The following is a 12,429-nucleotide window of genomic DNA, read 5'->3' as shown; positions in this document are numbered from 1 at the left end:
TGCAATAAAAACTTACTGTAAACTCATCTCAGATTTCCTACATAGAAGAAATCTAATTGAATTTAGTAAATTCCAATAAGTGTTCAAGTGAATATATAATGTATGAATATATAACTAGCTAGCAACAGTGCATGTCAGCACTACTCCAATATATTTGCGTCCGAAATCGCATACTAGAATGTGAAAATAATATGTGACAAAAAAAAGTATGTCCGAAGCAAAAAGTACCCAGTTAACCTACTACTTCTGGCAAGAATTTTAAGTGTGCTTACAATGGACACTTTACTGTTCCATGAGGCCACGGGAGAGGATTTGTGAATGGGAGTGAAGCGACGCAACTGGCGCTGGTACGTCACATGATAATGACAATATGGCAAATGTAGTACGTCAATATCACATTCATACTATAAAATACATACTATTCTTAATGCTCGCAAAGCTTTGCTGTAGCTGGCCCCAGGTTATGGAAACAGCGTCCACAGTGTCTGAGTTTAGAAGTCTTTAAAAAACCTATTTGTACTCTTGTGCCTTTAATGTATTGTGAATGTTTATTTTAATTTTGGGGATGGAACTAGATATTTCTTGTACAGCACTTTGGTCAACCAAGGTTGTTTTAAATGTGCTTTATAAATAAATAAAGTAAAAATAAAATTCAAAATAAGTACCTACTCAAGTGAGTTTACGATTTTGGACGCAGCCATAGATACATGTAATCTAGTCCCATGCAAAGCATGCTGGGAACCCAAACCAGTTTGACTTTATGTCAACAAAGATTTGTTATGTAGTCCCAACAAATGGATTTGAGCAAATACACCTTTAAAACTGATTTAAAATAACAACAAATAGACAGAATCTGTGTTATTATGCCAACAAAATGTCCTTACTGCAACAGGTTCCAAATGTCACTGTAAAGAGGGAAAACAACATTCAGGTTTGTTATAGGGTGATTAAACTCAGCATGTTTATACACAAAACAGCATGTCACGATTTTCTTTTTGCTTTATCTTTGAACTAGAATTATTATGGAACAGGTAATCTGTGAGATTGCAATGACAAGTATATGAACAGGTGAATCAGATAGATGAGTCACAGACATATATCATAATGGTTTCCCAGCACCACAAGAGACTGTTTTCATTGTTCCCATGACAACTTAAAAAAAGGCATGATGAAAATTCATCGGGCTCCTATTGACCATGGCTGTTTCTATAGCAACAGGAAGAGAGAGACTGGATGAGTAAGAGGCAGGAGCTACGTGTGTGAGAGAATGAACATGTTATGTGTGAGAAAGAGTATTTATTATATTGATTCGCAAGGATATCTGATTTCCTTTTCTAACAACTCAATAGAATCTACATGTAACCCCATCCCTCACTTCATACACACACTTTCACACAATTCCGCCCCCCTCCATTGGGCATACAGTGCTTCTTGGCTACCCACCATTTCTGTCTGTGTGTCTTTGCACCTCCTCCCCCCTCCACCATGGATTTCCTCTCAGAGAGGGAGTGTGTGGTGTGTAATCAGCTGACAACAACTGATAATCCAGCAACACACCCACTCTGTCCTGTTCACTTAGAGTGGAGCGAGAGAGCACAAGTGGAGGAGAGAAAAGAAGTGAAGGAGGCGGAAGCTGTCTGGACTGAGGGGAAGGAGACGAGAGGAGGAAGTGGGAGGTATGTACATGTGCGTGTGTGTGTGTGGAGGGAGGGAGGTTGTTGATTTACCTGTGGCCATGAGGGAAACCGTAGCTGTGTCTTTATGAAGTAAGTGCTGCTCAGTGTGAAAGGAATGATTTTTAGAAAGGGGGGGGAGTGAAGGTGACAAGGAAGAAAAGACAAAGGATGGCACAGGGCCTTGATTGGACCATGTATACTTGCTAGAAAAACCAAAAGGTGAGATCTTTCTTGTTTGATTTTCTTGTATGGGATGAGAGGTTCATTCAGTGTTTATATTTGCATGTGTGTAAGAGTGTGTCCCAGTCTGAAGCTAGTACGGATGGGTGGAGGTTAGCTTGTGAGTTGAGGTGGAAGAGGAGGGTTAACAGTGAACACCTTGTCTGTTATTTTTAGATGCAGTTGGAAGATAAGTATTTTGTTCTCCCATGATAACTGAGGAGAGATAACATCCGTCATTATGCTAGAGTCACAGTCATTTGTACAGGTTATTTTCCTGGTCTGTTTTATTGTTGTTATTATTATTTAAACACTCTGCTAATGATCAGTATTAAATAGTGTGAAATAACTGTAATAACAGTATTAACACTTGTTGCGAAATAGTGCCACCCTTTAGATACAAAACAAAAGTGTAGGCCTATACTTTATTATTTTATGAGTTATCTATTAATATTTGTGGATTTGATTTAGTTTATGAGCTGGATGCTGAACACTGGCTTTAGCACACATGGGCTTTAGATCTTCTGCTCCCATAGAATCAAACAACTTTTCGTGAGAACATGTTATCTGAATTATAGACACAAACACAATGGATCAGAGATTTGTAAGCTTTGTGAATGTTGCGTGTTCCAATTCTGCAGAAATCTGCTGAGCTTTCTTCCAAGTTCTGCATATGCAGATTCTGTGTGGGCATCCTTGGAAGTTACATTTATATGGTATGATTCAACTATTAGTCACAGATGGCCTAATCATTAAGTATCCACAAAGATAACACAAAGGTTGCAAGTTTATTTCTGAGTTTACTCCTGAAAGTTTTGAAATGCCTTTGAGGCACTTAACCTCCGGTTGCTTCAAAGAACATTCCCTGCATTTAGTCTACTGCTTTAAAACAGTGGCACCTCAATAGCAAGTAACAAATAATTCTGAATTAACGTGTGCCTTGAATAGCCTTCACAGATTAGAGTATGAGTGTGTTGTATTTTGGATTCAGCAGTATGTTTGTGTTGACAGTAGGGAGTGACAGACCCAAAAGTCTGGGCTAGTGGCTAAAGTGGCTAAAGTGTGATGTAAACATGAACAGACCTGACACACATTCACTCTGTGCTCTCGAGAGTTCATAGAAATGAGAAATACTCTCACAGTAATGATTTGAGGTCCAATATACCATGAAGTATAGGACAGTTTGCAACATTTAACCCCCTGTCCTTTTTGGACCATGTGGTGTGGAATTGGCCACCTGTGCTAGAGCCCCATTTGGATTAATGTCCTTCTGAGAGAAGCTGAGAAATCCATGTTGTAGCTAATGATCTTAAGACTTAAATTGGGTTTATCCATCTGTAATCTGGCCAATTATCTAGGGAGAGATACCTAGACCACTTTGTCCTATTCACTTTAATTTAGTAAGGACAAAAGAAATCTCAGCTTTATACCGTAAAAAAGTAAATGTTTAAGGGTCATGCAGATTAATCAGAAATTCAATGGATTGTCTAGTAGACAACTAAAGAGAGGAAGAATTGGTGTGCCTCTTCTAACGGAAGAAATGTTTAATCGTTTAAAATAGTGTAAATAAATAAGTTTTAAATCATTAATATTAATTATACTTTTTATACTTAGTTGTATCATTGTCTGTCTTTCTTTACCAGTAGATATTTCACTATGGAGGAAGGACAACGACCTACATCTGAGATCTACCTCCCAAGCATCAGCCTTGGATCTGTTGATGCCGAAGCAGTGGAGGACTATGAGCTGCCAACCATTTCTTTATCCAAAAGCTCCGTAGAAATGGTGAGTGGACCTCCTCAACGAATGGAGCTGGCATGGTATCGTCAGAATTTGCGCAAGAGTGTCAGCAGTTCAGCATGCAGTCAAAGGCCTATCAGTCTGGGTGGACCAGCGGCTGGAGTTCCTGTGAACATTTGTGACCATGAACAGGGGAGCTTGCGCAGTGGCACCAGCACCCCTGAGACTGTAATCTGGCATGGGGGAACTGCAAAATCCTGGAGCTTCATGGAGGACTCCCCCAGAAGGACTCCAACGCAGGATCTATTCCTGGGGCAAAATCAGGTCCATAGTGGTGTGAATTGTGTTCCACACTCGCCATCCACAAATAGAGATTTAAGGATGAAGGGACTGGTTTGCAGGGAGGGATGTTGTCGATGTTATGGACCTGCAGAGAACCTGACAGGATGCAGCTGTTGCAGAGTGGCTTGCAGAATGAGTTCTTCAGGTCTGAGCAACAGCTTCACACCACAGGGAGTGAATACAGAAGACCATGCTCAGAGCAACTGTGAAGGCCATCATTTAACTGCATGCCATAGATCTACCTGTTCTGGTCACATGATGAACACTACCTGTTTGAGAAATGCTTGCAGTGTCGTTCCATGCCCTGGACATTTGATATCTCGGCCACCTTGTGCAGGAAACCCCTGTGCAGGACAAAGATCACTTCTTCATTCAGGCTTGCTTGGTTTTCCACCACTTGTGTCATCTGTCAGCGAGACCAGACTTGACAGCCGGAGTACAGGCCATTGCTGTGGATCCGAGTTAAGAGGGCAGAACTCCTCCTGCCTTAGAATAGACCGGACAGGTCAGACTAATCTTAACAGGACAGTCAAAGATGCCACGACCATGACATCTGACCATGAAATCAGAGATATTGGTGTGCAGACCATGTCTGATTCCCTTGTTTCCCCTCTTTCTCACGTGTTTCCTGAAATTAGTCTGAGAGCGGATTCTACCTCGGATGCACCTTTGACAATAGAGCACATGTGTCATAGGACCCCTGTAAAGGAGGTAGAATGGGATGCTGAGGGTATGACCTGGGAGGTGTATGGTGCAGCTGTGGACCCCGAAGAGCTTGGCTTGGCAATCCAAAGGCATCTGGAAATTCAAATCAAAGAGACTGCAGCCGCTGCAGCTGTGGCTGCTCAAACGGAAGACTCCACGGAAAATACCAGCAGCCTGGCACTGCAGTCCACGCGACGAAAGAAGAGTGAAGGCATTATAAAAACACTGCGCAGTTCTGCATGTTGCGCTAACCCCAGTACTGTGGGAGACTAAAGCAACTAGTGCAGGGCCAGAGCTTGCCTTATCGGTATGTGGGTGCCTCGGTTAGGCGTAAGGTATAGAAATGGTACAACTTTTGCTGCAAGGTGGAAATGGATGGAAAATGGCTAATCTAGAGCTTATTGTCCTTCAAATAATATATCAAAATATTCCAAAGCCTTGTCTGCTTAGCTATCAAAGCCCCACTATTGGATCAGTAAAGTGGTAATGTTCAGAGAAACACTGAAAGCTCATGTTGCACAGAGCTACCATTTAAAGGGGTCATAGACTGGATTATTTTATTATTTTATAATATTTCCTGGGGTGCCCTTATAATGTTAGTATGATTTTAACATCAAAAATTGTCATAATTTATAAATAAAAGGCATTTTTCCAAGCCTGATTTTAGCCTCTGATTTGAACGCTCTGTTTTAAGGGGCGTGTCTGCTGTGAGACTTCAGTGTAAACACCCACTGCTGTGATTGGCTGACATGTTTGCATATGAAATAGTTAGTATTACATGTGGAACTCTCTCTAAAACTTTTACTAAATGTTTACCATTATAGCTATCGAGATCATGAAAAGTATTGATCATAATGATCTATTCCCATCACATGAAAGGTTGCAGTGATGAGCATTAAGCAGATGACAAACAGTCTGTTGATCACGTATGAAAAGATCTTATCATTGCAACGCAATTTCGGCACTCTCACGAATGCTTTCACCAGAGGTGTAAAATCCAAAGTCTGTTTGCAAAGCCTGCGCCGAAATTTACCAAATAATCCACAGTGAAATACACCGAATACAAACAAACAACGCACTGCTGAGACATTCACATTGTTGGGAAAAATAACCCACTATCCTAGCATTAGGATCGTTTGGAAGGTAATGGTATTATTGATCCTGTATCGATCTTTTCTCGTTCTCATGTCACTGTTCACTAACGGTCCAGTGGGCGGGGCCAAAGCTGCCCTTTTTAGATCCTGTCGTTTGCTGGCATTGGTTTCAATAAAAGCAGTTTTTGGAATAACAAGAAAGTTTTGAGTTTTGAAACGTACAGGGTATTTTTATAGTATAACGAACTCTTAACTGTCAAAGGATCAAGGAACATTTGAATTCTCAGTCTATGACCCCTTTAAAGTTTACAGATAACGGTGTGTTTCCATCTATCTTCACACATGGCCTTGGCATCTTTTGGATTCCCTTTTTTGGCCAAAAATTCCAAAATTATGATTTTGGTGAGCACTGAGTATTAGCAATTTTGAAACTGCTAATTATAGGCTAAATGTTTTTGTTGTGCTTGTTGGATTTTGAAAAGCACATAGCAGGTCATTGAGCATCAGCTAGGGCTATGTTAAAGTTAATGGAGCTCTCATACACCCCGAAACGCTTCCTGAAGCAAGATCCGAAGGCTAGTTCTATAGTCTATTATTAAGATCTCTTTGTTTTCTGATCTCACAGATTCATGTTGTTAAACCGTTTGTAGTCAAATACAAGCTACAGCTCTCGCTCTCATTTTTGTTGTTGTCTTTTGTCTTGATGTAAATGGTGATTGTTAATGTTTTGACCTGGTGGGTTAGAGTGGGCTCTAGGCCAGAATCAATGCACAGTGCTAAAAATATGAAAGGTAGGGTAGACGATAGGAGAGGCTAGCAATAGCAAGCTAGCTCTGAAAGCATAAGATCCCACCCTTTCTTCAGAGCGTCTCCAAAGCCAAAACTCCTCCAAAACACACAGCCAGAGCAGAGTTTTCAAAGCGTCACAAGAGACGGCATAAATTACCTTGTACCACCTGTATCACCATTACTTGTACCACCTGACTACAGCAGATTTATTATGTCATTGATAGTTACCATAGGAACGTATAAATCAGAGTCTGAGGACGTGAACCGCTCTGAGTAGAATGTCACGGGTGGCCATCTCTTAGTTACAGTAGTTATGCTGTGAACACAGCATAAGTTTATTTGTTTTGGTTCAGGAGGAACTGTTAAAAAGTGGCTACTGTTTGTTTGTGGCCCTCGGTGACTGCGTGTCTAAAAGTCTGCATAGCCTCGTGAAATTGGCTGATGATGTGTTGTCTGCACGAGCAGGGTGCGTGGAGATATGGAAATACATATGTGGTTGCAATTTATTGTACAGTATGTGCACTTACGTGTACTTACAGTGTACTTACCTAAGAAAGTAGTGGGCAATACAAGGCAACTACATGGGTTAAGGTTAGGTTTAGGGCTAAGGTCAGGTAATTATTATAATGTACATGTGGAACTGGACTGTAAAATGAAGTGCTACCACATACGTTAACAGGTAGGACATCCTATCATTTCATTCGGACCGTACATTTTTTGGTCTCGAGACTTCCACAGAATATAAATGTAAATGAGAGATAAATGAGAGTTTCAACCAGTATAACAAAAAGTGAAAAACATTCCCTACCCTAGCTTTAATGCTCATGAGGTTTGTGGGTGTGTAAAGCTAGGTTCTTATCAAACCTTCCTGTAGCTCAAACAGTAGAGCGTTGGTGTTTGCAACGCCAAGGGTATGGGTTTGATTCCCAGGGAAATCGAGAACTGATAAGATTGTAAAATGTGTACCTTGAAATGCAATGTAAGTCGCTTTGGATAAAAGCGTCTGCCAAATGCATAAATGTAAATGTAAAACCTACTCATGATTAGTAAATATAGAGGTTAATGTTCCCACACTTCTATAGTACACTATGAGCTGAAACTAAGCCCCAGTTCTATGCCCAGGGACAATCTCAATAAATTATAAAATTAAAACATGTACACTTGGAATTTGGTGCCAAAATCTTTCCGCTATTTTCATGTCACAATTTAATAAATCATTGTTGTTTTTTTTGTGGTTGTGTCCTATTCAGAACCTGTGCAAGGACAAAGATAAATTTACATTTTCACATAATTTTACAGTTCATAAATCATAGTTTTTTGTCATGTAATATCACAAAACGGTTTGTTAATTATAATGTTAAAATATTCAAGTTTAATTGCTTCATTTCACATTAAGTAAGAGTTTTACTGTTTTTTATGTACATCATGATCACATGTGCTATATCACTATAGCATATACAAAATCAGTCATGATTTTGTGAAAGTTAGGGATTGTAATTAGAGCAATCTCTGTAATGTTTAGATTATGTTCATTTAAATAGCATGGATGGACCTTATTGTATGTAAGTAAATGTGTATCTAGAATCTCTGACCAAATTAACAGTATGTGCTGCACAAACTGCTTTTGTTTTTCTTTGCCAAAGCAATGTTTTCTTTTTCTCTTTTTTTGGACCAGAGCATTGTGATTTAACATAATATAGATATTACTGAATCAACACCTTACAGTATGATGAAAACAAGCTTTCTATAGGCTTTCTACAGCAACAACTACACTAATGTGTTTTAATATTGAGAATAGTGAATGTCTTGAAAAGTATGAGCAACAATAAAACATTTGGCAAACAATATTCAGTGTCTTTTATTTTGATTAATTTATTTCGACATTCCTCGTTGGCTTGCTGGCAATCTTGTTTGTGAAGATCATGGAAAAGAGAGGGACATGAGAACATGTCAGAAGGTCCTGCTAAACTTGGTGAACTGTGTTCTAGTAGATTGCCCTGGACATTTCCATGGCTCTTTCATTGTAACTTTGACCAATTGGATGAGCAGGCACATTCCCTGGTATTGACTGTCCTGTCCCTGAGCAGGTGATCCCTTTTTGGAATAAATACAACAGGTGAGCAGGGACACAAGAATAATAATTCTCCATTCAGTCTGAATATAGTTTCATGCATATAGTAATTAACATCTCAGCATCTCCTGTCTTAAAATCTGCTCCACCAGAACAAACAACTTTGAAATTCAGTAGGTTTCACAGGCCTTATTGTATATCTCCATTTTGCTTCTTATGCCCTCTGCTGGTAACATGAGAAACATGTTCACATTGCTATCAAATCATGCAAACTATACTGTATAAATCTTCCGTCCTTTACTACCTTGAACTCATGTAAGTTTAGCTAAAGCTATAGGCTAAGGATAAGACTAATTGTAAAGTATATTATGTAAATGAAGTGGTGGTTTAAGGTCCAGCTGAAAAGTGATGTCTATCCGCAAAGTTCAGGCTATAAACAATCACCATTGTGCCCTTGAGCAAGGCTTGCTCCAAGGGGATTGTTTCTGTAATGAGTGGGCTCACTTTGGATAAACGAGTGCCTGCTAAGAACAGGTTCTGCTAATATTTAATGAAATGAATATATAAATGACACATGGATCAGTCATGATCTTGTTAATTATTTGTCAGGGTTTTACCAAGGTAAAACTTGAATCCTGCAAGGTTTTGGAAGGCAGCAGAAGGTCATGTGAAGGCCAGCACTTCTGCTCATCCAAACAGCTAATAGCATGGCGTGACTGTAAGGAGGCTACTGGCAATCTATTCTGGGAGAGTTGTTTTGCAGTGGCAAGGGACGGGCTGTAGCTGAAAGTGCTGATGGGACTCCCATGATCCCCTGGGGCCAGCGTGTTCTGAAAACCCCCAGCTACCCCACCAGAACAATCCAGGATTGGGAGGAGTATTGTGAAAGTGCTTTGTCCCAATGACAGGGGTGGGGAGTGCACAAAGAATGGCCTCTGCACTAGGCATGGTATAAATGGGTAATCACCAGAGCGCAACACACAGTTTACTGTAAATCATGGCAGTAAGGAGCCCATTTTTTCCACTGTTGCTAATGCTGCTGGGTCTGGCGCTGGACAGAGCCTCCACCCATGCATTCAACCCTAGTCGCCTTCAACAGCACAAAGTCCTCCACCTTGGTGAGAAATGAAATGAACGCTAACCACTGACATCTTTCAAGTGCATTTCAAGTGGTGCTATCTTGAGAAGAAAAAAAAACTGAATTTACACTTATTTCTATGTCTTTCTCAAAGATCCAAATATGGATTTCCTTTCCTTCTTTCCTCTCCTGGTACAACACCTTTCATTTGCTTCCACATAAATCCTGTGTACCTTGTGTTTTCTTGTCTACATGGTACTTTAACTGACATTGACTTAAGTGTTGTTCTGTCCTTAGACTGGCCGAAGGACTGTGGCCTGCCTCATTTCAAACCAAACACAGTGGAGCGTATCGTGTCGGGCAATGAAGCGAGACCCCATTCCTGGCCGTGGCAGGTCTCACTGCAGGTAAATTATACTTGAAATGACACAGCATTACTCAAGGTGTAACAAAAGAGGAAGTCGCTGATGCTTGTGTCTATTTTAATAGGTTCGTCCCAGAGGCAGTAAACATTATGTTCATGTGTGTGGAGGGACTCTGATCCATAAGAACTGGGTTCTTACTGCTGCTCACTGCTTCCAGAAGTAAGGCAAAGCATAAGTTTATCACCAGTAGGGTACAACTAAGAGCACTGCTTTGCTGGGCAACTTCTCTGGTTCTTTTCCCCTTAGATGTCATAATCAACCAACCACTTTTTGTATCCCTCTTGTTGACCAGGGGAAAAGCAGAGGATGCTAGTAGCTGGCGTATCGTTTTAGGTAAGCATCAACTGAAAAGATCAGAGTCCGCTGAGCGTACTTTCCCAGTGAAGAGGATCTACAGGCATGAGCACTTCCGTTATCCAGCCCACAGTGAGCTAGACTATGACATCGCATTGGTTAAAGCTGCCACGGACATCCCGACCACTAACTTCATCCGCTATGCCTGCCTGCCGCGCAAGCAGATCAACCTTAAACCAGGGCACTACTGCTGGGTGACCGGCTGGGGGGACACACGAGGTAAAATATGTATCATAAGCCTTTTCTGCTAAGAAAGATCAGTCTTGAAATATGATCGCTGGTTTATCTCTGGCATCATTGGCTCATTGATAAAAGTATAATGAGTGTAGAGTAACACCCTCACTCACAGCAGTTTCTACCATAGAAACTGGTTAATTGTATGCCCCTGAGGTGAAAACAAAGAGCACTTTAATGTTTTGTTGATATCATTGAGTTTACAAAGGTAGGTGATCCACTTATCCAGAATATGGGTTTGGCATCTCTTCTTAGGCGGGAAGGAAAACGTGTCACTTGCTGAGGCACTGAATCAAGCTCGGCTCCCAGTCATTGACTACAAGACCTGCCGGCAGAAGAAGTTCTGGGGTGACCGCGTGCGAGACTCCATGATTTGCGCTGGGTTCCGTGATACAGAGGGGACCCCAGCTGCATGCCAGGTGAGAAAACTATTTAATGGGGAAATGTATCATGGTGCCCCATATTCAACTCTATTCATACCTTCTCTGTGGCTTTTCTTCCTAAAGGGTGACTCTGGTGGCCCTCTGCTGTGCCAGGTGGGGCGTGACCGCTGGGAGGTCCACGGCATTGTGAGCTTCGGTCCTATTGGATGCACGGTGGAGAACAAGCCCAGCGTCTTCACTCGCACCGCAGCCTACATCCCATGGATAGAGGCTACACGCATCAGGGACTTCTTCTTGCACTGAATTCCCACCTCCAAGAATTATTTGCCCACATTTGTAGGTACAGGAAGAGTTGTGAAAGCAACTGATTTAGTGCCATGTCCCGGTCTGGGTCTGGCCCATGGACCTGCTTATCCATTTGTGGTCCGTGCACTGAGAGCTGGTGTACATCATTGCAACCACCAGCCACCAAGTTAGGGTAGTTTGCACTGGTTTGTGGGTCGTTTCACCGCTATGCATGTGAGATTCTCCTGGGCTTTGTTATAGTACATGAACTGCAAAGTTTTAACTGCTTTCAGCTAAATCACATTGATCTCCACATTGTGTTCAGCAAGCCAAGCAACATTTTCTGTAAGACAAGTCCTGGTTATTCTACATTACACTCATCAGTTCAGTTGGCCTTGTTTTTTCCTGTAAGGAATGGCATGTACATTTGCCCTCTCTTGGGTAGTCCGGTATTCAGTCCCTAAGGTGCTTTGACGGTCAACGTCAAATAGTGATAAGAACATTTCACCTGTTGATGGAGACAGTCTGCCTTTTATACTCCAGTTCTTTTCACCGAACAGACTAGGTAATTTCCACACAGGACGGATATTTATATTTTACACTTTAAGATGCTACAAGGAATTCATGCATACAATTTTCATACATTTCTGAGAAGGTTATTGCATCATGCATCTATCACTCAATTATTCAAACTACAGGGAGAGTGAGTTACTACTACAATACTACTAGGATAATAGGATGATTTTGAGAAATAATACTGAAAGGAATTTTTAAAATGCTTTAACTTGTAGACATGTGTGAATGAATACTGTAGCATATAAGGTCATAATGAAGGACATTCATTCTGTAATATTATAATTATCACTCCTCTGTACTCTACACATTGACTGTAGAAATAAAGGTTGACCTGCTTACAAATAAACCATTTGGAAAACAAGACCCCTATCAATTCATTTCTATGCAGTCAGTACAGTTAAAACATTTTAGTACATTAAAAAGAACATGTACTAAATTTTAATTTTATTTATATATTT

The 12,429-nt window shown here is 40.8% G+C and overlaps 2 protein-coding genes across 2 annotated transcripts; both read left to right on the top strand.

Annotated features, from left to right (window-relative positions):
- Positions 1 to 1,585: 1,585 nt before the first annotated feature.
- On the top strand, positions 1,586 to 5,886 carry LOC307147549 (uncharacterized protein). The gene is made up of 2 exons (XM_079852371.1): positions 1,586 to 1,676; positions 3,539 to 5,886. Exon 2 carries the CDS (start codon positions 3,552 to 3,554, stop codon positions 4,953 to 4,955), a length of 1,404 nt encoding a protein of 467 aa, XP_079708497.1. The 5' UTR covers positions 1,586 to 1,676; positions 3,539 to 3,551; the 3' UTR covers positions 4,956 to 5,886.
- A 3,696-nt stretch (positions 5,887 to 9,582) lies between these two features.
- Positions 9,583 to 12,325, top strand: LOC307147559 (chymotrypsin-like elastase family member 2A). Its single transcript, XM_079852384.1, has 6 exons — positions 9,583 to 9,754; positions 10,012 to 10,121; positions 10,204 to 10,298; positions 10,432 to 10,712; positions 10,983 to 11,146; positions 11,234 to 12,325. The coding sequence occupies exons 1-6, from the start codon at positions 9,634 to 9,636 to the stop codon at positions 11,411 to 11,413; spliced, it is 951 nt and encodes a 316-aa protein (XP_079708510.1). The 5' UTR covers positions 9,583 to 9,633; the 3' UTR covers positions 11,414 to 12,325.
- Positions 12,326 to 12,429: the final 104 nt, after the last annotated feature.

This window comes from Squalius cephalus (assembly GCF_949319135.1).
Source record: "Squalius cephalus genome assembly, chromosome: 19".
Lineage (NCBI taxonomy): Eukaryota > Metazoa > Chordata > Actinopteri > Cypriniformes > Leuciscidae > Squalius > Squalius cephalus.
Note: the sequence above shows the minus strand (reverse complement) of the source record. Positions and strands in the feature narration are given on the sequence as shown.